This window comes from Cupressus sempervirens, chromosome 2, assembly GCF_028749045.1.
Source record: "Cupressus sempervirens isolate cs-2001-9-10 chromosome 2, ASM2874904v1, whole genome shotgun sequence".
NCBI classification, from domain to species: Eukaryota; Viridiplantae; Streptophyta; class Pinopsida; order Cupressales; family Cupressaceae; genus Cupressus; species Cupressus sempervirens.
The window spans coordinates 372452343-372479564 of NC_143119.1; the positions used below are offsets into that span (position 1 = coordinate 372452343).

The window sequence follows — 27222 nt, forward strand, 5'->3', positions numbered from 1 at the left end:
CACAAGATAGGAATTAACTAATTCTTCCACTAAAGGTGTTTTGCATAGGAATAGGATTAGGATAAGGGAGAAACATATAAAATACTCAGTAGGAAATAGTTGTTAGTGTAGTTTTTTATTTTTTCCTATTTTGCTAGGTTTTTTCTACACTTTTAATAATCTCGCTTAGGTTAATAAAGCATGTCTTATTAGGTGAATGGTTGTGAGGTGTCACCTTCCTACATGTGAGCATCCATTAGCTATCTTGGGAAGATACTTTGCTATCTTTAGTCCGATAGATGGTTGCTCCTCATTGGTTGGTGTTGCCACCTCCTCTCTCTTCCTAACCTATATAAGCATGCTACCTGGCTTGTATTTGGATCTCTTATTTTTGCATCTTCTTAATGCTATTTTGCTTCCAGCATTTGCATTACTCTCTTGGAGACTAACTCTATGATGCTATTTTGATTTTGTATCATTTGCATTCATAGTTTAGATATTTACTCTTTGCACTAGTTTTCTGGGTTATTAATCTTTTCAGATTCTAACATGGTATCAGAGCTTTTCTATGTGCAAGAGTAGATTTTAGTTTCCTTATTTGAGAGATTCGGGGGAGGCAAATAAACTTTATTCTAATTTTTTGAAAAAAGAAGTATGCTCTTCTCTTGCATCTTTGGATGATCTTGAGAATCAGAAAAGTTTTGACAAAAACAGTTTTTCTCTGGGGTTTCAATCTCAAATCTGACAACCAACTTGCATATTTGGAGTTTTCAATCAGTTTTGCAGGTTTCAGCATGCCATTGATGGACTTGAGAAGCTGATCCAACATTTGCATGTCAAATTTTGGTTGCTGGGGTCGTTTTTTGATTTTTGGAGCCGTTTTTTTCTGTTAAAGGCGTCTGATTTACACTACAGCAACATCTTCTGTTCATCAGCAAGAAAAACGCTTTCTGGGTTTTGTTCACAGCCCCGAAAAATCATCTGGGTATCTTTTAGATTTTGCATGCAAGCTGTATATTTTTCATAATCGAGCATGCAAAGCTACAGCCATACCCCTCTCCGTTGGCAGCCGTAGATTTGAATGCAGTTTTCAAATGTCTCGTTCTTGCTCATACGGACTCCGATTTTGATGATTCTTGTTATGAACTTGGCTATTTTTTTGTGCTCTATCCACTATTGGAGTTATTTTTTTATTTTCATGCATGAATTCTTCAGAAATTGCAGATTCTCAGCCGTGACTGTGCACAGTTCTTGTTTTGGAAACTTCGGAGGATCATAACTTTCTCATACAACCTCATATCGAGGCAATTCTTTTTTTGAAAGTGCATGATTTTTCGAGTAGATCGCAGTGGTGCTATTCGTTTCCTTGATTATTGTGCCCAAGTTTCACTTTTAACATATGCTCTTCATGAGGGTTTGTAATGCATTGAAATCAAGACCTACTTGTGGTTTTTTGGCCATAACTTTTGCATATGAAGGTATTTTTCCGATTCGAAAGAAGTGTCAAAAATCTGGTTCTGAGACAGAGATACTGGTATAGGTTTTTTTTGAGTTTTGATACAGTTTGGTTGCCTATTATGGCAATCAAAGTCAGATGTTCTATTTTGCACTCCGGGAGGCGTATCTTGAGCTTTCGATCTCCGTTTTTGGACTTCTTTATATCGCTGGAAAGCTCTTTTTGTGCTCTTTCCAGTGATGTTGGTTGTTGTTCCAGATTCTGTTCCAGACACATCTTATTCAGTCTTTTGCATTTTAGCATTCTGGTGGATATTCTGTTTGTTTCAGGTCTGGAGATCGATTTTGTTGCTTCAGTTGCTTCGTTTTGGGCTTTACCTTCTGTTGTTTCAGCCTTATGTTTTTTTTGATCATTGTTGATATTCACTGTAAGCATCTTTATGCAACGCACTGAGATAAAGTGCCACTCTTGCGATTCGGGATCCTTTTCATCATTGTGATTCGTTGTACTCACACTATTATATAAAGTGCCATGGGGGGGATAGTTTTTTGCTGCTTATAGGCTCTCTTTCTCTAATTCCTCATGCAGTGTCGATGACACATGCCTTTATTTGTGTTTGTACCTCACTCTCGATGAGTTTGGCTCCTGTGTTGTAGGAGATTTTTTGGCCCATCTTTTCAGCTGCCTGTCACCTCACCTACCTTAAGGGGAGGTTATATTGTTGTTCTATGCTTCTTTGGTTGATGGTTCGTGCCTTCTATTTCCATGGAGGTTCCTTTGGTTGATGGTTCGTGCTTTCTATTTCCATGGAGGTTCCTTTGGTTGATGGTTCGTGCCTTCTATTTCCATGGAGGTTCTTTTGGTTGATGGTTCGTGCCTTCTATTTCCATGGGGGTTCTACATATCAGCATTTTGACAGAGTTTTGCGGTTCTTCATGCTTCAGTGATGCTGCTTCTTCATGATCACTCATTGTTCCTATTTTAGGGGACAATTTCCCTAGCGGGAGACTTCTTCAGTTCTTCACTAGGTTCTTACCTCTTTTTGGGGGAGGGTTTTTCCCTTGTGGTTTTCTCTCTTTCCCCGCTTTCAGAGGTTGCATCTTCTTGCATTGTACTTGGGTACCTAACATGGCCTCGTTGCCGGGACCCATTTCTACATCCACCTAAGCTTCGCTTATGGGGGGGTGTTAGTGTAGTTTTTTATTTTTTCCTATTTTGCTAGGTTTTTTCTACACTTTTAATAATCTCGCTTAGGTTAATAAAGCATGTCTTATTAGGTGAATGGTTGTGAGGTGTCACCTTCCTACATGTGAGCATCCATTAGCTATCTTGGGAAGATACTTTGCTATCTTTAGTTCGATAGATGGTTGCTCCTCATTGGTTGGTGTTGCCACCTCCTCTCTCTTCCTAGCCTATATAAGCATGCTACCTGGCTTGTATTTGGATCTCTTATTTTTGCATCCTCTTAATGCTATTTTGCTTCCAGCATTTGCATTACTCTCTTGGAGACTAACTCTATGATGCTATTTTGATTTTGTATCATTTGCATTCATAGTTTAGATATTTACTCTTTGCACTAGTTTTCTGGGTTATTAATCTTTTCAGATTCTAACAATAGTAAATTGGCACTTTTATAGTCACCAAAGAGGGATAACCTTTGAAGAATAAATAGTTCAAGAGAATATAGTAAACTAATACAACAAGAATATAGTTGCAGAAGTAGAATAAAAAAAGGAGAAAAATTATTTTAAAAAGATTAAATGACACACTCATCAACAACACTACATGTAATGAAGATACTAAGTATTTAGTCAACCACAAGCCTATGTTATTCGATAAGGTAAGACTGTGGGATGTTTGATAAGTATTTTATGTCCCATGAATAAGTAATTAATACTAACATTAAAGTTTGTATATAATGTACTAGGTCAAGAACCTCTGAGATGGGATGGATAATGGAATAAATAATAAATAAATAATTTATATGAATAATATTCATTTAAGAAAAGGCATGAGGAATATTTGACTTCTACTGAATCTCATATTCTTTGTAGGATCATTCTAAGTCTTCCTAATAGAAGGGTACATTACAAGTAATAAATAATTATTTTTCAATTACAATATTAATGTCTAATGGCATGAAAGATTAAATAAAAGGATGTTGATGCACAGTTAAGTATTTATCCTTGAGTATTTTATTTAAGCAATCAATGTATCCTCTCTCATATTTGTATATACTATAAGATCTATTTTCCATGATATTTTCATTCAAGAATGTTCTTGTAGGAAAAGGAGGATTGATACCAAGTTCAAAGTGAGCATAATAGTCCATCAAAAGAATTATTGGATGAGGATCTTAAGAGACTAAGATTTAAAGGGATCCTAAAATTTCATTAGAGGAATCCTTGAAAGAGAGGGGATAGATAAAGAATATGATTCAATCAACCTTTGGTGATCTAGGTCATATTGATTTAGAAGGAGTAAACCATGTTGAGATGGATTCTCTAGTGATAAATAAATTGTAGCAGTCAAGAGGACCTTGATTCATGAATATACCTTATGACTATATAATTTTAATGGGCCTACCCCCTGTGTACATCATGAGGAATTCACAACTTCAAAATGACATCACTTATATTTGCAAAAGTTATTGAAAGGTGACAATGTTATAATAACTCAATTTTTATATAACAACATTATTAGTTGAGGATATAAGAGCCTAATTAAAAGATAGATTAGATCTTGCCCCTCTTGAGTAATTAGGGTAACCTCTTAGAGTAGCAAGGTGATCACATTTATCATCTTTAGAAAGACTTAAGAGGAAAGAAGAATAAATAGGAAAGAATTGGAAGAGTTAAAAAGATTGAAGGGATAGAGCTCAATGGAAACATCAAAAAGATCTTAGGATGGAAGCTGAGAAAAAGAAATAAGATGGATAAACATTTTAATAATAAAGGAAGAAAGAGGAGGATAGGAGAAATAAATAGAAGTTCAAATAGAATGTTGATCATAGGGATGCAAAAATACCCAATAATAGGAAAAGAATAGTAGAAAAACTGATTAAGGACCTCAATAAGGTCTTATCTCCTACTTTAGATGCTATCCATGGAGAAGAAATTCCATGTTTGTAATATTTTTGGAGAATCTAGAAATGTGTGGGGTCCTTTCCACTTGATTGGTGAAGTTGGTACTTGGTAGAACAATGAAATGACATGGAAGAAAACATAACTTGGTGAGATTTCTTAGGAGGACTTTATAGTAATTTTTTGTCAGAGATGGATACCTCATTTATACTATAACAATAAGGTATCTGAGTTCCAGAACCTAATCTAGGGATTCTAGAGATAGGGTATGAAGTTGATTTGCATGAATCTCATACTATGAAGTTTTCTTTCATAACAAAGAAGCTATTTATAAGTTCCAAATCATACAAATAATTCTTTTCAAGTCTTTAAAAGGGTTTTTAGGATAAAAAACTAAAGGAAACTAGATGACAACATGGACATAATATGAGGGGGAAAGGTAAAAGAAATTTAAGAAGTAATAATAATAATGATGGTTAAAATCAAAATAGAGGTTTATAGAGGGGAAGGTTATGTAAGGAAAGAATTCTCAATACCTCATATTTCCAAGGGGGTGCAAATATCCCTCTACCTCAAGAGGGGGGTCAAGGAGAAAGATCCTTTCTAAAATAACCCCAAGATTGTTATATTCTAGTAGGTCAATGTAATCTACATGATAGAGAATCACTAACATAAACCAAGATCCAAAGGATGTGGAGCTAGATAAAAGCATATCAAATTCCTTGAAGACCTACTAAATATGAAAGTAAATCAAATCTAAATCTATGAATATGAATATAAAAGAAAATATTAGATAGAAGACATGAAAGGAAAATTAAAATAAATGACTTAAGGAAATGAAGTACTTCCTTGAAGAGTGGCAAATGCTTGAATATGAATTTCTAGCTTCTAATTTTTCCTAACATTGAACAAACTTGGCTTCTCAACCCAAAACTATAATATTTGCAAAACCTAGAAATCTTTTGGCTCTAACACAGGGATGACTTTCTAGGACAAATAAGAAGTGTATCTTAGTCAAAAAAATATTATTTGTTGGGATAGAGAAAAAATGCATCATTTAATTCTATGTCCAATTGCAAAACTAATTTCTAATCTAGGATATTCTATGAAAATGGTATCTAGATCACTACTTTATTCTATCATCCAAGATCTATAAATATTTGAAAATGGATGTTTGGGTGGCTATGTAGGGGTTCTCCTAGTCAACCCCCCATTTATGTGATTCCTGCCTCCATGGATAGTTATTAAATTAAATTAAATGTGTGTTTTTTTCATGTACAAGATTTGAAATTATGCAATGCTAAGATCTAAATCCCTAGATAAAAAAAACCTAGCATGTAGATTGTAATTAAATTTAGAATTGAGAATGAAGTGGCAATGCATACCTTTAAGGACAACCAAGAAATCATAGCAAGTGCCTAGGCCTGAAAAACTCTAAGATATACTCACGATCCATGTTTTCTACTCCATGATTGAATCTTGAGTGCTTGAATGACAAATCATATGTTGAGGTAAGGTAGAAGATAAAGTGAATAACTCTCTTTCTTCAAAGGATGTTTCTAAGATTCTTTGATTCCATCTTGCAATTGAACTATGTTAGATTGGGATGTCCATAATAGATTGTCCACATGAATTTTTCATGTTTCTTCTCTATTCCAAATGAATAAATTGAGTGTTATTATAAAGGGATTCAAAATAAACATTTTCCCAATTGCCAACTGGGAAAAGAAATGATGCCTCATATCAACCTTAATACAAGGACCAAGAAGGGGACCCAAAATAGGTCCCAAGACCATAATGTACTACATCCCAGTCCTAGGATAGGAACACACTATATCCAAATTCCTATACAAGGACATACTAAATCCTATTCTCAAGGTCAAGAAAACTCTAGGTGTCCTCTAGGGTCCTAGAACAATCTCAAATTTTGAGAGATTCATTGTAGTTTTCAAAGAAAACCATATTTCAGCCCAAAAAATTATTTTTGTGATTGGAAAATGGAAAAGGAGGACACTATCTAAAAATATCCTACCTCATTTTTTGTTTTATTTAATAGGAATACCAAGGAATTTCCATTAGATCCTACCCTAATTCTATCTAAGACATGTAAAAAGTGATATGCAAATGCATCCTAAAGACAAATTTATCATGGAATTACATTAAATAGGTGCTAAACCATCACTAAATTAAAAAAAAATTCCAATTTAGGATTATATATTGACCCCCCACTTTAGTTGGATATGACACTATGTCAATATGCAAACTAAAGTAAAGAAACTTTTCTATAAGAAAAGGATATAGAAAAACCCACAATGTTGAGGTCTTGCAAAGAACTGTTAGTACCTACACCCTATAGAATATACAATAGTAAAAAATAAAATTACCTAAGACTTGCTAGAGATGATTATTTGAATTTTTTAGCTTCCCATGTGCCCTTTTTTTGGTTTACTCCTTATGAAAGATGAAATAGGGTGATATAGCTAAAAATATGACCTAGATATGTAGAATGATGAAGAATGCTCCTACAACTAATTATAAAATTTCTATAACTTTCCTAAACTAGTTGTAGGAATAAGGTAATTGGATCATAATGGCAATGCCTATTAAAATAAGAAATTTGAAGTTACCTAGATCAAATTATGATAGAAAGAGTGTATGCTTATCTAGATGAATAGAATGGAAAACCTTGATTTTTCCTTAACCCCACTTCAAAAAGTTATAAATAGGGGAGCTTACCATTCATTTTTTACATTTGAGACTTGTAGGAGAAGAAGAATATTAGTGAAGATGTCAAAGGAGATACTACATTCAACACATATGGAGGTTCTTAGAGGTATAGTAGAAGTCACTCAACCTTTTCCTAAGGTAAGTCATGATTTTGATTGCTTTTACCTCATTTTGCATTTTTTTAAGTTAATTTTGCATCATATTTTGGAGTTTTTTTCACTTGATGGTTGACCTAGACCTAGGAGTCCAAGTGCCTGATTTGGACAGAAGTTGACCTTGTCTAGGGAAATCAAGCTTATCCAGGAGAGTTGACTCTTGTCTAGGAAAGTTGACCTTTTCTGTAAAATTTCACTTAGTTTAGTTTGGTTTTTTTTTTTGGCATATTTATTATTAGATATTTGAAACAAAGTTTTATTTGATTTTCTAGGATCTACCATCTCTACAAGAGCATTCAATTTCACATGTAATGCACTTCATCCATGAGAGAATGCAGGATTTGGATGATGATGAGATACAACTACTGATAGTAGTAGGCATGTATTAGGTAGAATAACTACCATACCTAATACTCCATTGGGCTATTTTACTAACCATTATAGAGAGATGGAATGAGGATACATGTACATTGCATCTACCTATATGAGAGATCATACTTACCTTGGAGGATGGATATAGGATTCTATGTCTTCCTATCCATGGGATTCTAGTTAGGCCATATTAAGAGAGGGGTATAAAAGAGATTCATAGAGAGGAGTACTACTTAGGTCACCTATCATAATTGAAGACCCAAGTGGACAAGATAGATCTTAACCCCATAGTAGCATGTTTGAACCCATTAGTTTGAGGAGTGATATTATATCTCTAATCATGTGTGGTGATCCTCAATTATAAGGGGACAGTTTTGGTCTGACAGTTAGAGTTAGAGAGGATTGTGTTTTCATGGGGAGAAGTATACTAAAAGCTCTATATTTCAAGATAAGAAAACTCATATGATATGAAAGAGATAGCTTGATGGTATGTACACTCTTGTAGGTTTTTATGTTTGAGCACTTCTCATGTACTTGACCAAAAAAAATTCAAGATGCATTAAACAAGATCTTGTCAAGAGTATATGAATATCCACTAGGAAAGATGTGGTAGTTCGGAGATATAGTGTACTAGAGGGTTAGATTTGATTACATGCTAGTGGAGGTGATAGTATGGACATATGGTAGAGTGGCTAGACATAATAAATCAAATGAGATAGTCTTCGAGGAGGAGATTTCTAGAGGAATGATAGAGTTATGTGATCGTTCCATATTATTATGATCAAGTGCTATGATATTTTATCCTATAATGAGGTATTCCTAGAGAGATACCACAATACACATATCCTGATAGATTTGTCTAGAGACTAGAGGTCGTATCTAAGCATACTGATATCATCTTTAGTGATACAAAGGAGGGAAATGATGTTCCATTTCTACTAAGAGGTTATGTCTATGCCACATGAGACTACATATGATATTGGACTTTTAATAAAGTGAGATACATCTTTCGAGATGATTATCAAAGTGGTGATCTATGTGCCTTCTACATATCTTAGATAGGAGTAGACAAAGAAGAGGATGAGTGGGTGGGAGATAACAAGGGGATAGGAGAGGAGGACAAGCCTTAGGAAGACCTCATGGATGAGTATCTTCCTAACATAGAGGGAAGAGGAGATGATATACCTAAGTACCTAGAAGAAGAGGCACAAGAGCAGAGAGAAGGGGTAGTTCTAGAGAAGAGAAAAGAGGGGAGGAAAAAGGAAACATAAGAGGAGATGCCCATGGTGGACCATTCCATGGATGAGAAGATTCAAGCATGGTGGACACACCCTCATACTACTAAACCACCTCCACAACTAAGGAAATGAGCACATGGAGATAGAACTCATTCCATGTCACCACCCTTGACATTATGGAGAGATGTATAATATAAGAAGGGAGATCCAGGTATAAAATTTTAATATAATTAAGTTATAGTTGAAATTGTATAAGAAAAGTAAACTTATAAAGAAAAAGAAAATTTCATTTATGAATGGAGTAATTTTGTGGGCGAGGTCCTTAAGGAACTAACCATAGCATTAAGGATATCTTTGACCTACCAAAATTAGTTTAGAGCTCAAAGAGATATTGATATACATGTAGATATATTTCCATATATTGATCTAGAGATAAGATTTAGGAGAGACTAGAGTGGTGCATAGTAGTACAAGATAGGTAATTGGTAGTGCAAGATATTGAGCTATGGTTTTTGCAAGAGTTCCTATATAAGTGCAAAGAATCTAGGTTCCATTCTTGCAACACAACATTACATAGGCCACCATTACATATCAAAGAGGTTAAGGAGTCACCATATGAGAGAGAGAGAGAGAGAGAGAGAGAGAGATTTTGTGATAGCAAAAGAAATATTTTAGATGATGTGTTCATGTATTGAAACTTGATGATACATATGATAGACGAATTTTTATTTCTATGATTAATAGGAATTAAATGCATAAAAATAACAATGAGATAAAGAATGTACTATTATTTTTAATGCAACATTTTAAGAAAATAAAACATCAAAAATAAATAAAACACAATTAATTTTCTTTAAGGAAAAATATTAGAATAGAAGGGAAAGAAAATTTTAAGCATAATGTTGGTGAACAGATTTGTCTTTCTAATTACACAATGATAATTTGTTTATTAGAGCTCTTATGAGATGATGTATTTTATTTCATGATGTATATTCTTTGAGCTTTCCATAGCTTGCGACTTGTATAGTGGATGATTATGTATTTTGAGTATTGCCAAGTGGCATTTGATATAATTCTATATTATTTAAATGGATTCGTACTTGTAGTTATTCTTTGATGTGGATTTGTTATATATTGGATTTAGTATTAATTAAACTTAAATGTGATTCAACATCATGGGAACCTTAAGAGATGTAATATGTTTTATGATGCTTGGCATAGGCGAGTTAATGCTTCCACTGTATTATATTTGTTGTTTAATTATTATCTTTTATTAAAAAAGTGTTTGACAAACTTAGTGAAATTGTAGGTTTATTTCTTTTGGGTTCCCTAGCAAGGCGTTACATCCCTGGTCTCTCTTATAGAGAATTCTAGAGCTTTATAGGGAATGAAGTTATAGAAGTTCTAGAAAATATTAGGAATTATAGAAGATTACTTAGAGAACTAAATCACATCTTCTTAGCAATTATCCCCAAAAAAGATATGCTTCTTCTCTTGATGATTTAGGCATATTTCTCTTTGCAACATGGTATATTAACTCTTTACTAAAGTTATGGAAAATGGGCTAAAACATAATTTACCAAGCATAATTTCATAGGAACAAACAAGCTTTGTCCTAGGCAGATCCATATTAGATGTGGTCATCATTGCTAAAGAAGTCATCCATTTAGTCAACTTTAAGAAAGAAAAGTCTATATTAATGAAATTAGATACTAAAAAAGCATATGTCAAGGGACATTGGTCCTTCCTATGCAAATGTCTCAAAGCATTCATTTTGTCAAATAATGGATAAATCTAGTTTTTGAATCTATTTTGACACCTAAAATCTAAATTCAAGTTAATGGAATGTTGGAAGACTTCTTTGATATTTCAAGGGGCATTCACTAGGGGGATCCTTTATCCCTTTTTAAGCTATTATCATGGCAGAAGCACTAGGTAGATCCTTAAAGTCAACTAGAATAGAAGGGGATATTAAAGGTATCAGGATCACTTTAAATCATTTGTAGATGAAACTTTTCTATTTGGAGAAGCCTCAAAGGAGGAAGAAAGAAGTTTCAATAGAATCTTGAATGAGTATGCATAGCTATTGAGATAGTTAATCAATAAAGGAAAGTTGAAAGTCTTCTTTTTCAATACTCTTGCTCTTCTTGAATAAGAAATTTTGGACATCTTGGGATTTTCCAAATAAATATTTGGTCATCCCCCTAACCTTGGGCTTTAGACAAAGAGGGGTATGGGAGGATAAAATCAATGTGATGGATCAGAGAATCAACTCTTGGAAGAATAGGTGGTTATCATTAGCAGGTAGAGCTACTAAACTTAAGTTCATTTTGATGGAAATCTCGATCTTCGAGATGTCTTGTTTATAGCTTCATGGAGACCCTCTCAGTAAAATTATTAAAAAGTTTTGAGCTTTTTGGCATGGATCTAGTGACAATAAAAAATTGTCTCTACTTTCTTGGGATAAGATTTTTAGGTCTAACGAAGATGATGGTGTAGGATTTAAGAGATTAGATTTACAAAACAAAGCATTGGGTGCAAATTTGGTCTAGAAAATGATCACATGTCTAGATCTGAAATGGATCAAAATCTTAAGATACAAGTATCTAGATGGTAGAAGTCCCAATAGTACTTTTAGGAATGCTTCCCACCCCAAGGGTTTAGCTCTTTGGAACTTTTTAATTAAATGTAGACCCCTCATTATTAATAAGTTATCTTGGAGTTTAGGAAATGGGGAACAAGCCCTCTTCTGGGATGATTTGTGAGGAGGTTCCCCAGTTCTATCTCAATCCTTTTAGGATGAGAGGTCTCTTGATATCTTGAAAGATAGGATTGGGGTGCATGTTGTCAATTACATGATTAAGTATGATTCAGATCTTCTCTCTTTTAGATGGATCCAAGAATGGGATATTAAAATTAATGTAGGATTTAAGTCTAGACTTAAGGGGAGTTTAGAATCTAGAAGGATAATTCTTAATTTGAGACCAGATATAGTTATTTGGAATGGATCCCCCTCTAGGTCTTACTCCTCTAAGATAGGTTACAAGACTCTATAGATGCTTTAATTTCCCTAGATCCAATATTCCTCGAAAATTGTGTTGGGGTAAGAATTGTCTTCCCAAAGTAGGTACATTCTCTTGGCAAGCTTTGTATCATAAAGTTCTCGCTATAGATAAATTTGAGAGGATGGGATATTACAGTTCATCAAGATGTGTGTTGTGCAAAAACTACTCAGAATCCCTTGATCATATTCTTGTTTAATGTGATTTCTCTAATCAATGTTGGACTCGGCTTCTGAACAAACTAGGATAGCAATCAATTCTTCCAAGCAACTTTTTGGACCTTTATATTAGCTGGCTAGGTCTCCACTCTAAAGATTCTTATTGGAGTCTTTGGACTACATCCCCCTCCCTATTAATTTTGGAAATATGGAAGGAGAGAAACCATAGAATCTTCAAAGATAAATCCATGGAGCTCTCTCAATTCTTAATTGAACTAGAAGTAGGTATAGTGAAAGTGGTAAATAGGACCCTTAGAATTCAAAGGGGCTCAATTTTGTTCTCCTTGGGATGATAGGATGCGTAATAAGTGGGAAGGTTTAATGTTGCCCAATCTTAAACTGAATACTATAGTTGCCTCGAGCGAAGAGAGGTTGAAATGTGTATGAAAATCTCTTGAGGCGGGATGGTTCAAACTCAACTTCGATGGGGCCTCTAGAGGTAATCTGGGCCTGACAAGAATAGGATGTTGCATACACAACTAGAAAGAAGAAAGAATAGCTTCTATTGCTAAACCAATTGGAATTACAAATAACAATGATATTCAATTCCTAGCCCTTCTAGAAGGACTTAAGGATTGCAATAGGCTTAATATAGAAAAGTTAGAAATTGAAGGGGATTCCTCTCTTGTCATTAACAGCATTAGAAAAGGCTCTACTCTCAATTGGAAGTTGGATACTATATTACAACAAGCCAATGTCTACCTTGGCAATTTTTTAAGTTATGTACCCAACCACAATTTTAGGGAGGGGAATAAGGAAGTGGATCACCTAGCCAATCAAAGAGCAGACGAGGTTAGGGTCACCAAGGCTTTTATCTATTTCATAGGAATTAATATTATTCTTTTCTCAATAACAACTAATGATTAAACTTCTCTTTAAAGATAAAAGTTGTTTATTTAGGATTTTAATTGCTCAAAATTTTGCTAACGAGATTCTTGAGGAAGTAGTGATGTACAAATTTCTTCAAATTTCTTTTAGCAAAGCAATGATAGTATTGACTATCACGACAAAGGTTTCTCAAATATGAATTGCCATAGGAAGGGATAACTCTTGTCCCTTGTTTTAGTAGGGAATGTCCTAATTTATTATATCTGTAAACTAGGGTATGCCCCTTTTATCTTTGTATTATGTATTGGAGTAAGGTCCCGAAAAAGACTGGAGGTTTTCTTCTCTGTTCTTTCCCACCAGTACTTGCTTGAACAGAGACTTTGTAACTTTGTAACATTTTTCTTTAATCATAATATAATTTATATAACCTTGACCTTTTCCCAAAAAAAAAGATTATTATTTCATAATATTATATGAGGAATTCATTTATTTGATAAAAAAATAATAATAATAAATAAGGATACATTATACTTATTAACAAAATTAATATAATACATTATTTAAAGTTTTCATTACATATGCTTTCTTAATAAATACTTATTATCAAAAGTATATAGTTATTGGTAATAAATAGTATAATTAGTACTATGAATAATAATAGGGGTCATGGAAAACTAATAGGATAAGAAGTTATTAGTATATATCCAGAATCATTATTATCATATAGATTAAATGTTGCATGTATAATTACACATGATATTATTATTATTAAATTTAAGTAGTTAAAATATTGAGCTCATATAATCATTAATAATAAAATAATAATTAATTAATTTATATAATAATAGACATTACTGATAATAGAAATAATAATATAATTTTTTTATTCTTGTTAGATCTCTTTATATCTATTCTTCTCATCATCTTTCTATGGATGGAAGTGCCATGAATAACATATATGTCACCATTGATATCATGGTGGCATGTGTTTGTCATCTGACATCTAACTTTTCCAACTATTGGTGGGCAAGAATCAAACCCCTCATCTCAACATAACTCAAGTCTTACTAATTAATATGTTATGATTTTTTGGTACAATATTGTTAAACCAAAAAATATGGTATAAATTTTCCTAATTGATAGGAATTAGATGTAATGCATCTTTTTATGTTTCAATATTTAAATGTCAATTATTCAAAGTTAATCATTTATCCTTATTATTTGTCAAAATGATTAATTTATTATTAAGATAATTATTTTACAAATAACTTCAAGTATGTCAAAATTCTAATATTATTATTATTACTATAATGTACAATAGTTTCAAATCTAATTGAACAACATTATAAGAGAAACATCATTTGCATCTTATAAAATGTCATGACATAAAAAAAATTAAATTATTTAATTTATCTTTAAAATTATTTTATTTTGCTTTAGAATTATTTCATTTTACTTTTAGACTAGCCATCATTCATCATTTTCTTTTCTTCTGTTTATATATATACATAGTTATTTATTTATTTAAAGGTAAATAAAAATGTGTACTAAATTATAAATTTTAGTTTTATAATAATATTTATATATATGTATTCAAAATATAAAACTTTAAAATAATAAATGAATATAAAATAATTTACTAAATATTCATTATCTTTATATTTATATTTATTTTTTAATCAATAAAAGTCCATCATGATAATTTGTTAAATAGAATTGTAACAAACCTTATTACATTGTTTCATTGCTGAGGGCAAAGAATCTCACAACATTTCTAGGACTTATTGCTCTTTAGAAGATTACAAAAGAATTATTTTATCACAGGATCATTTTCTGTCTAACCTTACCTTATTACGGTGTTCTGTTCATTCTTTTCTTGCTTAATTCAGTCACTTGACCAAGATCAATGTTAGTCCGTTTAACATCAAAATCACTCTTAATTACTATTCTAAGTTATATCAATGAGAAGTCCTAAGAGACACTACGCTGTAAGTAGAGGACCAATGAATACATCATAGTTCCATTATTCTGTTCCTTTATGATTATTGTTTACGCTATTTAAATAGTAAGGAATGGTTTTTAATTTGCACTATTTAATAAGGGATGGTTTTTAATTTACACTGATTTCTTATTTCCAATAGGTTGTATTTAGATAATATGATCATAAAATTGCTTTTCCTATCATTAGGATTTTCCATTTTTATTAGTTCAATTTTTTCTTAGAATGAATGTGCTTTTGAGTTCTGACTTTAATCTGCTCATTCCTTGTTTCCTGCTATTTAACTTACTCCGAAACTCGAATATCCTTGATATTTAGGTTATCTTATTCCAAAGAAATTTCACTTTACCTTTGATTTCATATTATTTATTTTATTTCTAAATTTAATGTGTTAAGAACAGCTGAAGTGATATGTGGAATTTACTTTTATTTCATATTTATTCATTTTATTTCTAAATTTAATGTGTCAGGAACAGCTGAAGTGATATGTAGAACTTTACTTTTTGAAAGACAGCTAGAGATTTTAGAAGTTGTTTATTTCCTGTCATTTTTCTGAATCTCACTGCGTGCAGTATACAATATAGTGTGATCCGGAAATTGGTTTGGAGAAGTAGATGTAAGGAATAATGGATCAAGGTTCTGAAACGAAAGATATTGATATTCCTCCCTAAATTACAACTGAACATGAAATAAATTACCGTGGTCATGAACCCATATTGCTTTTAAAGCCCATTACATTGCCTTCTTTCCAACGGGGAAAAGAAGGAAAGGCGCAATGCAGATGTTTGCAGGTCCTTTAAAGTATGTTTTGTTTTGTTTTTATAATAAGCCGCAACAATAAAAGTCGCGGAGAACAAGATAGATTTTGGATGTTCACGCACCTAAACATAGCCAATGGCACATCTTAGTCATAGCTGTCATATTGACTCCTATGGGAGGTCTTGGGCTCGAGTTTTAATGCATAATAATTAATTTTAATAAATAATAAAAAAATAATAATCTAGGCTTTGGCCCATTACCTATGAAAAAGTACTTAATAGGTCATAAAACTTGCAGTTCTTGAAATCCAAAGCCACAACAAATAAGGCTTTCTTCACATATTACATAAGCTGGTATCCAGCAGGGTATGTACTTGATTCATTTCATTCTCTGGTCTCTCTCAAGTGGGGATTTAACATGTGCTCATTTAATTGTAAATGGAATTCAAGATTAGAAGAGTGGGACAGGGTCTGGTTAGGTGATTCCTATGCTCCACATTAAGAGAAAAGACTTCAAAGATTTACTGATGAACATCTAATCATATTTAATTTTGCAAGTCCATTTGAATTTGATGAGGTTTCCAACAGTTCAAAAATCACCTCGGAGGTATCAGAATTAAAGTGAAAATGATTCTGTACATGATGGCATCAAAGCCAACAGGAGGAATACACATAATTTGAAGAGTTCCACAGCTAAATTTAAGCTGCTAGCTCTTGCTTACCAGCAACAAATGAAAATGCAAGAAAACAATGCAACCACCAAATACTCATCCCCAAAGGGCAATGTCTCAGTTACAGAAAACTCATTAGAAGTGTACATACACAAAATTTTGTAGACTTCTAACTCATTGTTGAGATGACGCAGAGAGCATCTTGCTTCATAATGTTTAAAAGAGAGCCTTCAGTGCCAGGGTTCCAGTCAGAAGAGCTGTACGGTTTTGAGAGGAAATCTCTGTTGTTGGGAATTCAATCGGAAGGTCTTTCTGGTAAGAATAAATGCAGGAACCTAGGGTTTAATTGTAAGAGAAGAGCTGAACTTTATTAGATAGAAATAAAGAAGAATGTAGTAAATAGTTCAATATAATTCTCAATGCTATGGACACTATTGCCTACATAACATAGTACAAAAGGCATTGCAAAAATGAAGAATGATTTTCAGGATTGACCTAAACCAAAAAGGAAAAAATCAACCACAAACAATATGCACAGCTGGCTTAGATATCTTTGCCTGAACTGCTAAACTGAGATGGACAAAAAGATGAGCTGCCATGGATTGGGTTCTGGAGCTGTGAACATGGAAGAGGGGTGACCGACTCTGAGAAGCCATAAACATTTGTACAGTTCCAAGCAGATTCAGAAGTGACATTGAGGTAAATGTTTGAGAGGCAAATGCCTGTGAATGGAGCTTTCCGGATTCCCTCCATGAAACCTGCAGTTTCAATATTATCTCCTACAATGTCTGTAAAACTTAACCTATCAACATCGGGAAGGGCACCTGGATCATAGCCGTCATCAGGATGGTCACCATACGATCCTGTAAAGGCAAATGCAATTTGCACATCTTTCAATGTCATGTTAGATACAAAGATATCTTTGATATATCCACCCCTGCCTGGAGCAGTTTTCAACCTGATACCATATCTTGAATTATAGACACAAAAGTTTTCAACTTGCACATCTGTAATTCCCCCAGACATTTCACTGCCTAAAGCAAGGCCAGCACTTGTGGGTGTTTCTCCAGTAACATGGCGGATAATGATATTGGAACTGGGACGCCCATAGGCAATACCATACTCATCCCAACCACTTTTGATTGAGATCAAATCATCTCCAGTGCTTATGTAGCAGTTTTCAATGCAGACATATGAGCTTGAATCTGCATGTAAAACAGAAAGTTAGTAGAAATTTTTGCTCAGATATATTTTAATACTAATCTGATTCCAAGTGCTAAACATAAGGAAATAACCATAAATAGTTCTTAATCACTATTGGTTAGTCGCTTTTTGGTCTAGAATCTTCTGTGCTTTTCTTTGAGAAAGTGCAAAAATTATCCAATAATGTTTTGATATAAGATTTGCTAAAGGCATGGAGAATAAACACATTTTTTGTTTGCTGCTAATAAGTGCCTTTGGGTTTGAAAGCCCACTAATTTATTTTTTAAATAGTGCATATTGTTTAAAAATAAACAAATAATGGAACCAATTATTTCTGGTCACATCTTATCTCAATTAGATGAAGCCCTCTGGCTCATACCATAAACTTGCCAAGGTCAATTTTATGTAGGATGTGTCCTAGCAGGATAGGTTTTTGTGCAAAACAAAAGATTAATTTTAGAGAAATACTTTTAGCCCTGGTATGGAATCCTTCTGTGTCTAAAGAATTTGAAGCAAGAACTTGAAGCGTTCGAACAGGACAAGCCTTTGTTGTAGAATCCAAAAGCTCAATTTTAAGGAAATAGTATTAGACTTAGCATGGAATTCTTGTTTTTATGCCTGAGTTTGATCTACATGCAGAGATCCTTTTTTAGGTTGCTTGCAGAAGTAGAGGATAAATCATTAAAAAAATGTTTTCTTCTATTTTATGTATATGATGTATTTCCTTGGCAAAATTGAAATTGAATAATACTGTTAATGATCACATTCCAATTCTTTCAATTCCCATGTATTAACATGAACTTTCATTTTGCTCAAACACTGAAATCATAAGAAATAAGATTGGGTTCTAGCTGATGATAAAAATTCTCGCTCTATTTTCTTTGTTTAGCAATCTAAGTACACATCACATGCTTTAATTACATGTACCCATCATGCCCCACTGGTATGCCTATATATTTACATCAGTTGAAATAGAAATCATCTTCGATGACAATATAACTATTATTGACTTGCATTAATCCCTTATGATATTTCTCAATGGAATCCCTTTTCAAGTTCTCATTATTTATGTAGTTCCGTAAATAAGAACAAAAAATTACATTCATATGAAGAGAGCTTAAATTTATAAGTCCTGTGCTATGCCAAATTTCTGCAGCCAAACTTACACTATTTTGATTGTAGTTTGGTTGTTGAAAAGGTGTATGTCATACTTTTCAAAAATTGCAGGTTGTTTGGATTGTTATCAAAGTGTATCAAGTGCAAAATCAGAGCACTTCTTTACTGAGTTGTTGTTAGCTGTGTAAAAAGCCAGTTTTCTATTCTTATTTTAGTTTGCAATACACAATTTTCCCTAATTGTAAAACATGAAACAGAATGGAATGGCCTATAAAGGGGTACAGAATTGTTGATCTCCTGATTTCTTCAAAATACCATTACTCAGTGAATACAAGACTTTTTTCTATGTAAAGGCACAGTAGGTACATTTAAAACAAAAACTACAGGGCATTGACAGATACATCTATAACTACAGACTTATAAACATGTACAAGTTTTACATCCTTTGGCATGGAGTTCTCTGTTCATAAATAATTGCACTCTGTATCTGCTAAGCAAAGTTGAACATATTTGTGACTGCAATGCTGTCTACCTTTGTTATAGAACACAACCAATAGTGAGCAACGATGCAAATAAGTGTACAAATAGCCATGCCATGCCACATTTTGTTGCAGTAATTGTACAACTAAGGATTTATTATTTCCCTTGTTTAAATTGATAATGCAACTGTACTTTAAGAGTTTATGTAGCTCGAAAAGCATAAAGGAACTACTTTTAGAATTTACAAGAACAACCAAAAATATATGCACCAAATACATACTTATTGTGAGAAAATTTAAATAAATATTCATCTATAAACACAGAAGCTTACCAAAGATTTATTAGTTTTAAAAGTATGTGTTATTGATGACATTTTAAAATTCAATACTCAATGAGCTGTCTGAAATTCAAATTCAAACTATGTACTAAAAAAATAAGGAACCAGATCCCCACAAATATTGAGACATTTGATCTTTGTTAATATAAAAAAAGAATCAAGTCACCTGGATCGATTCCATCAGTATTTGGTGAGTGCGATGGAGCAAGGATGGTTACATCTTTAATGTGCACATTGCTGCATTCACCATAAATGCCATTCAAATTACAATATTATAATGATAGTTGATGAAACAAATTATCAAACAGACAACAGGAGTCTACATAGAGATTGGTGAATAGCATATGCTAGTAATGAAAAGGTTTGACAAGCATACAGAAACCATCCACAGTACAGACAAACTAACTTGAATGCAAACCTGCAGTACACTGGATGTATATTCCAGAATGGTGAATTCAGGAATGTTAGATTCGAGATGAGGACATCAGTTGAGTCTACCACCTCAACAAGGTGAGGGCGGGTGTAACCTAGAGTATGATTATGGTACCAATCCCACCAAATAGATCCCTGCCCATCAATAGTACCATTGTCACCTGTGAAAATGAATATGCGAAGCAAAATATTATAAGTATAATAAACTAACCAAATGCATATAAAAACTTTGAACCAATGGCCTCCGCAGCCATCTAATAGCAGCACCTTTTGATAGCTGACTGCTCATTCTAAGCAAGAGGGTAAATTAAGCATCAATAAAGATAAGATTTCATGATCTAGAATTTAAGATCATGCTATAGAAAGTACATCCCCACCTGTTATTACAACATCTGTCACATTGAATGCAGTTATAAGGGCACTATGCCTTCCTCCACTTAGTTCCCTACCTCGACCATACGACGGCAAAGGGTCAAGCACCGGCCAATGTTTTGAATCCTGCATGAAACATTCAGTAATGAGCAAGTGCAATGAAAGTAAGACCATTCATGTTGTAAATTTCATGTATACTAGACAATGATTCTCATGGTAGCCTCCAATGCATAGCATTTATGAGGATGTAGCCCAACACCTCATGTCTTTTGTCAATGTTTGTCTAACAATCAGGCAGAGTAAAGTCTAAAGTTGCACTCCTCTCTCCACCTGGTGCACTACAGTGACACATCAAACTATAGGCGATCCAAGTCAATGAACATTTATTCATTTCCTTTAGATAGTCCATTTTCCCTGTTTCTTTTATTATCGCCCTTTCTCAGTTCCATTTGTATGGTCAAGTAATCATCTTTCTCCATGCTTCATTGAGAGAGATATTCTTTAGCAGTGGACCTGTTCTGTGGCTGGAAAGTTCCTTGGTTGATTTGACCCAAATCATTCTAGACGTGACTGCTGTCATGCCACATGATAGGTGTGGCTTTCTGTGGTGCAAGGTGAGGGAGCTCCCCTAGTGGCTTAAATTAAAATCTGAACAAATGTAATAAGCAGATACAAGCATTTGAACTAAGTGTAACCAGCCCATCATCAAAATTTGTAGTTTCTTGTGACACGGATGGATTGGAAGACTAATCCTCTTCAAGAACACAAAGGAGAGGCTTGCTAAATTTTATCATTCATAGGACGGGTGATGGCTCTAACAATAAGATGGAATCTCTAGGCTGTCATGATAATTCGCCTCACATTACTAGTGCATATCCATATTGAATACTTTCTCCAAGGAAAAGCCCAGGCTTATTTCTTCCTGTGTCTATATTAGGCATTTAAAACTTGAACTTCACCAACACTTTTACCCATATCAAACTTGTACAACAAAACATGTAGCACATTAATATCAGATAAAGCAGAGCAAAAGATCACCTGTGACCCAAGAATTACTGCATCTTTGTCCAAGTTTAGAGTCAAGTGACTTGTGAGATTAAAGCTTCCAGTCAGCCATTTTCCTGCCGGAACAAAGAGCTGGGCACCACCTTTATCCGCAAAGGATCGAAGGTAAAAAATAGCATTCTCAAAAGCATGTGTGTTAAGTGTTACTCCATCTCCAACAGCTCCAAATTCAGTTATAGTGACACTGTGAGGCCGGGAAGATGGAGCTCTCATATCTGTGCAAGCATCCTGCTGCTGTAGGTGTAAACCAGAAGTTTTTGATTTCCAATCCCTTTTCTGTAAGCCATCTCTGATTGCCTGCCCAACTGGGCTGATGCAAAAGAGGACCAGGAGCACAAAGAATCCCTGCAAAACACCAGAATCACAAATAGAAAAGCTAAGTATATACTTGATCTGTATATTGCATCTACAATAGCTCAGTAGTCACTTAGTTTGTTGAAAGTGAACCGTGAGGAGATACACTAATTGCTGCACTATCACTGAAACTATGAATCCTTTGAGAATTTCTTGAGCATATTAATTAATAATCTTACTTTCATGAATTACTAAATAGAGAAAGTTGTCGAAGTCTATGTTCAGCTAGTAATCTACGAATTTGTTTCTTTACCATTGACTACCAAGCTATAGGGAGAATGCTACAAGAAAAAAATGGCAAGAGTTTTCAAATCTCGACACAAAATATACAAAACCTTCTATGATTTCCATTACGCATGGAGTTATAGCATATCAATATTCCCTCAAGAACTCCTTACCAAATCGCTCGAATCTTTTAAATTAGGTCATTATATTGGATGCAGCATGGCAAAATCTAAAGCAGCGAGACAGGGGATTTAACACAAAGCTAATGCACATGTGTAGAATCCGACGCAAACTTGCTACAAATGTGATTTAATTGTGTAGAGTTCGGACATGCAATAGAATTTAGTATTTACCAAAATTTACCGTCACAAATCGCACCAACGAGAGAAATAACCCCAAACTTGAGGCACACCAACAAAACATTTAGGGTTTTTCTTTGATAAACTAAAATGCACTGAAATTTGATCGAGAAATATTAAACTTGCAATATCCACATAAGACGAAATGTCTACTTTATTTAGGTTAATATATTTGAGGCACTAAAGCCAATCTACGAGGTAACTCGGGGGAGAATTATGCCTGAAACTGCTGCATAAGCTAGAACTAAGATGCATAAATTACTAAAGATCAAATTTGGTAGTAGAGCCCGGAACCTACTATTATCTTACTTGGGCCACTATCGTCATGTCTGTTCATTAAACAGAATTACATCATGGAATCTCAGAACAATGTAAAGAAGCTTTCTTTCGCAAGACCAATATCCCCAGCATTTAGGCTCACTAACAAAATATTAGCTGTATTGTCAATAGTCAGTAACCTTCTGAAGTAAAATCGCTACAATTTCGATTCAATTGTACGCTTTTAGGGTCCAGTATTTATACTGTTTGTCTAATGCCTCTTCATTTCAAGAGGTCGCCACAGAAATGGCTGCAACGCGATGCATCAGGCAAACCGATGTCATTGAAATTCCGATTATTCTATGGAATTAGGAATTCCGCACATTGGATTTTTCTAAGAATTAGAAAAATCTGTTAAATTCCAAAACGACTTCTGTCAAAAGAAATAATTTAACGACTCCAGCCAGATTTATCCTCAAGGACCGATATTGAACATAAGAGCACTAACATTCTCACAGATTTACATGTTACGAAGAAAACCATTTAGCATTACAACCATGTAATCGAAATAGATTCATGCATTTCCACGCAAACAGGCATGATCAAGAACGATTTCCACTTCTAAAATGATCTCATTCTCTTTTATTTCCATCACTGGATCCGGCAAAAGATTGCGAATTGCTGTTACAGTTAGAGCACACAACACTTACTAGTCTCCTCATGTGCAGGAGTTGCGGATCGAACCTTGAACGTGTCGCTCGCTCGGCTCAAAAAAGCCTCTGCTCCGGGATCGTCCTTCAGCTGCAATAATCGCAGCCCTCTGACAAAGGCAATCACATTGACAATGAAATGAAAGAAAGTAAGAACGGCGTTTACGGCCCAAATTAAGCAACTCTTATCTCCACTCAACTCCAACTCCAACTCCAATTACAAAAGTAACACTCGCTCACCATGCAAACAGCCAGTGCATCCAATAATAGAAACCTTCCCAATTTAAACTCCAAATCAATAATGATTACAGAAAGTGAGGTCGCATTTGCAGCATCCGCAACGGAAACAGCTTCCGCACCCCTCTTTCTTCTCCATGCTCGTACATGAACAATTCAGAGAAATTCCTTTTCGTGCACTATGATCCGTAGCAATGTCTCTCAGCGCATGCTATGCTTCAAATGCTCTCCTCCTCTGGTCCGCACTTTTGTTCCTTTGTGTCAAAATGAGTGTAGTCTATCTGGACTGGTGCTGCCTAGGGTTCCGCACGCATGTGCTTCTCAGACCTCGGGGCCCAGCACTTACCCTACCAGCTGGACTGCCCAGCTGGACTCCCACTTCAGCCACATGATAAATAAAAATCTTCCAAATCCCCCTGTAAATGCTACTATTTTCAGTCGCCCTCTAACAATATTCCATGTTCCCGCACCGGGAATCTTTATTCCTTTCTCCCCCTAATTCACTGCACGCCCTGTCATTTTGTCATACGACTGCACAACCCTTTCACCTATTTTTCTCCCTCTTTCCCATGCTTTTACATCGAATCTGGTTTTCCAGACCTGTACTTGTTTGACAAAAACGGCAGAATCCAATATAATTTTCTTCTTTTCTACTTGTTTCCTTGCGACACATTTCAATCTCAGATTTTTTCCCCAGAGGTTAACGTAAAGGCGCCATGATTGGAAGGTAACTTTTCCCAACAAAATTGCCGAGTCAAATGACGAGAGAGGATTTGGTATAAAAAAGAGTTGGTATGAGCTGGAATGAGGTTTGTTACGAATACTATAAAGTGGGAGCTAAATCCATGGCTGCCAACTTAGTCTGCGTAGATTTTATACGTGTCCTCCTCATTGACTAAGCGTTTTTAAATACATTTTCTTCGCCGACCGACAGTTGTTCACGTTCTCTAGTTAGTTGGAGTATCCATGTGTTTAACCTTATTCTTTGTCCGTCACATCTTGTTTATTGGTTTTTTTAAATACCATTAACGAGGAAATGTTCATTTTGAATTTCCCATGACACTTGTAGGATGAGTTTACGGTCAATGCAAGTTTAACAGGATTGTGGAAAATTTAATGCGTGATTAGCTAAGTTTATGCTTAATTTTTTTCAGAAGTGCGAATGGGTCAGTTAACGTTCATTGCATTTAGACTATTTTTATAGAGACAAGCATAGATCGTATCGGTTTTTTTGACTTTTATTTTCAATACTATTTTTCTCACTCCTAGGTTCAGATGGCCCTCCTATTTCATTTGTAAAAGATTTCATAACTTATTTTTTCTTACTTATATATATGAGAAATATAAGGAAACATTATTGTATTTGTATCGCGATCATTGTAATTGTAATGTATATATACAATTTTTTATTTCTAGAAATTATTTTATTTCAATTTGATTGGTTCAAGTATTTGGTGTGTTAAAGTGGCAGATTTCTTAAAGCGGCTTTTGTAGTCTACAACACCGGCCATAGTTTTTGGATTGAAATATGGTGAAAGTGATATGAACTACCTCTCTCTCTCTCTCTCACACACACACACACACACACACACATATATATATGACAAAAATAAAATATTAAAATATAATAAATACAATTAAGCTATAGTTTGTGAATGAAATATATAAAACATATATATAAGATTTTAAAAATTTTAATAACAAAAACTAAATATTAATTTAAAAAAAACAATTAAGCTATAGTTTGTGAGTGATCCAAACATATTAAATATATATAAAGAATTTTTCAATTTTAATAAAATAAAGCTAAATACTAATCCAATAAATATAATTAAGCTATAGTAACATTACATTTATATAGTAAATTAGAAATTATATTTTATGTTAAATATTTCTTATATTAAAAAATATGTTAATTAAAAAATATTTAAATATGAAATAATTTTAAACTAGCACTCGCGTGTTTATGTACGCTCAAGATTTATACTAAGACCCTTTAGAGTTTATATAACAATAATTAATATATTTAAATAGCAGTTGCAAGTTTTTGTGCTTGCAACGAGCCGATAGGTGTTTACTTTAAGTAAAATACTATTTAATTTTGTAATAAATCAAATAAATAATATTTATTTATTTAATTTATTGATAACTAATAAGTTATCATGTAAAAAATATTCCCATAAAAATTTATTATGAAAAACTAATAAGAAAAAAAATGAAAAAAAAACACGTATAAAGTGGAGCAAAATATATAAACTGAAATAATTATAAAAACTAAAAACTAAACTAAGGAAGTCTTGATGCTTTAGCTTGTGAGCATCACCTAGATCCAATGACTTGTAAGTGTTCTATTTATTATCACAAGAGATGGATTCTTGTAAATCACTACTCATTAAACATGAGTCAATGAGTTTGACTCAAAAACTACATAGTTTAACTTGTTGTAGAAAAACATCTCTACTTATTAATTTAAAGTCTATTAGCTTGAATATATGAATAAAATCATTTTAAAAAATAAATAAAAAACTAATTTAAAATCTACCAAGTTTTTTCTTTTTTTAAATTAATCATTTAAAAACAATCTCCATTATAAGCTAGTAGCACTCGCGATGCAAAATGAAAGACATTATTTTTAAAATTATAATTCGTTATAGTTAATATATTATGATTTTTTTTAATTAATAAATATTTAATATTATTATAATTTAGTAACTTAAAATAATAAATTATTATTATTATATATATTATATTTTATGGTACATTATAGATTTTATATGTTCAGTTCAAAAATATGCTTAATGAAATAGATTACCTTTGAAAAAAATGAAAATCACCACCTATATAATAATTAATACAATCTTTTTTTTTTAATCCTACTAATTAGAATTAAACTTTGGATTGAAATTAGAGTTTTCATTTGCATTAGTGTTAGCTTAATTTTTATCCTTAAAGCTAGATTATTATTTGCAATAGAGAAAAGGTCATAGTGGGACTTCTTTAAGGAAATCAAGAGTTAGAGAGTTATTAAGGCTTCAACTTTTATAATACATGGTTTGTGTATTATTCATTAAATTGAAGTTTCAAAAACTCTCTCATGTTTCTTTATCTCTCATCCTTCACACTATGTCTCTCTCACACCTTAGCCTCATATATCTCTCTCTCTCTCTCTCTCTCTCTCTCTCTCTCTCTCTCTCTCTCTCTCTCTCTCGCCTAAATTATCCTCTTTATATATTTACCTCTATCTCTCCCCACTCCCCCATCTATCCTTTTTCCATCTCCCTGCCCCTCTAGTGATTGCTTCCCCCTAAATACCTTATATATCTTTATATCACGTCTCTTACTCTCTCTTTCCCAAACATATAATACATATATCTCCCCCCATAATTACTCTCTTTCCCTCTCTCCCCACCCTCCTCTCAACAAATCTTCTCCTATTTAACCCTCCCCCCCCACCCCCCTCCACCCACTTATCACTATTATCCTCTCTTCCTTCATTCATTACCATGTCCATCTACCATATTCCCTAAT

At 33.5% G+C, this 27222-nt stretch overlaps 1 protein-coding gene across 2 annotated transcripts; it reads right to left on the reverse strand.

Moving 5' to 3' along the window:
• Window positions 1-16463: 16463 nt before the first annotated feature.
• LOC149572691 (putative polygalacturonase) lies at window positions 16464-24485 on the reverse strand. Of its 2 annotated transcripts, XM_089813774.1 has the most exons (7): window positions 23698-24485; window positions 23458-23567; window positions 21525-21896; window positions 20492-20612; window positions 20101-20275; window positions 19849-19919; window positions 16464-17751 (listed from the first exon to the last, which is right to left on the reverse strand). In XM_089813774.1, exons 2-7 carry the CDS (start codon window positions 23467-23469, stop codon window positions 17090-17092), a joined length of 1413 nt encoding a protein of 470 aa, XP_089669900.1. In that variant the 5' UTR covers window positions 23470-23567; window positions 23698-24485; the 3' UTR covers window positions 16464-17089. The 2 variants fall into 2 exon arrangements, with proteins under 2 accessions (XP_089669900.1, XP_089669899.1); XM_089813773.1 differs by lacking the exons at window positions 23458-23567; window positions 23698-24485 and adding an exon at window positions 22788-23423.
• Window positions 24486-27222: the final 2737 nt, after the last annotated feature.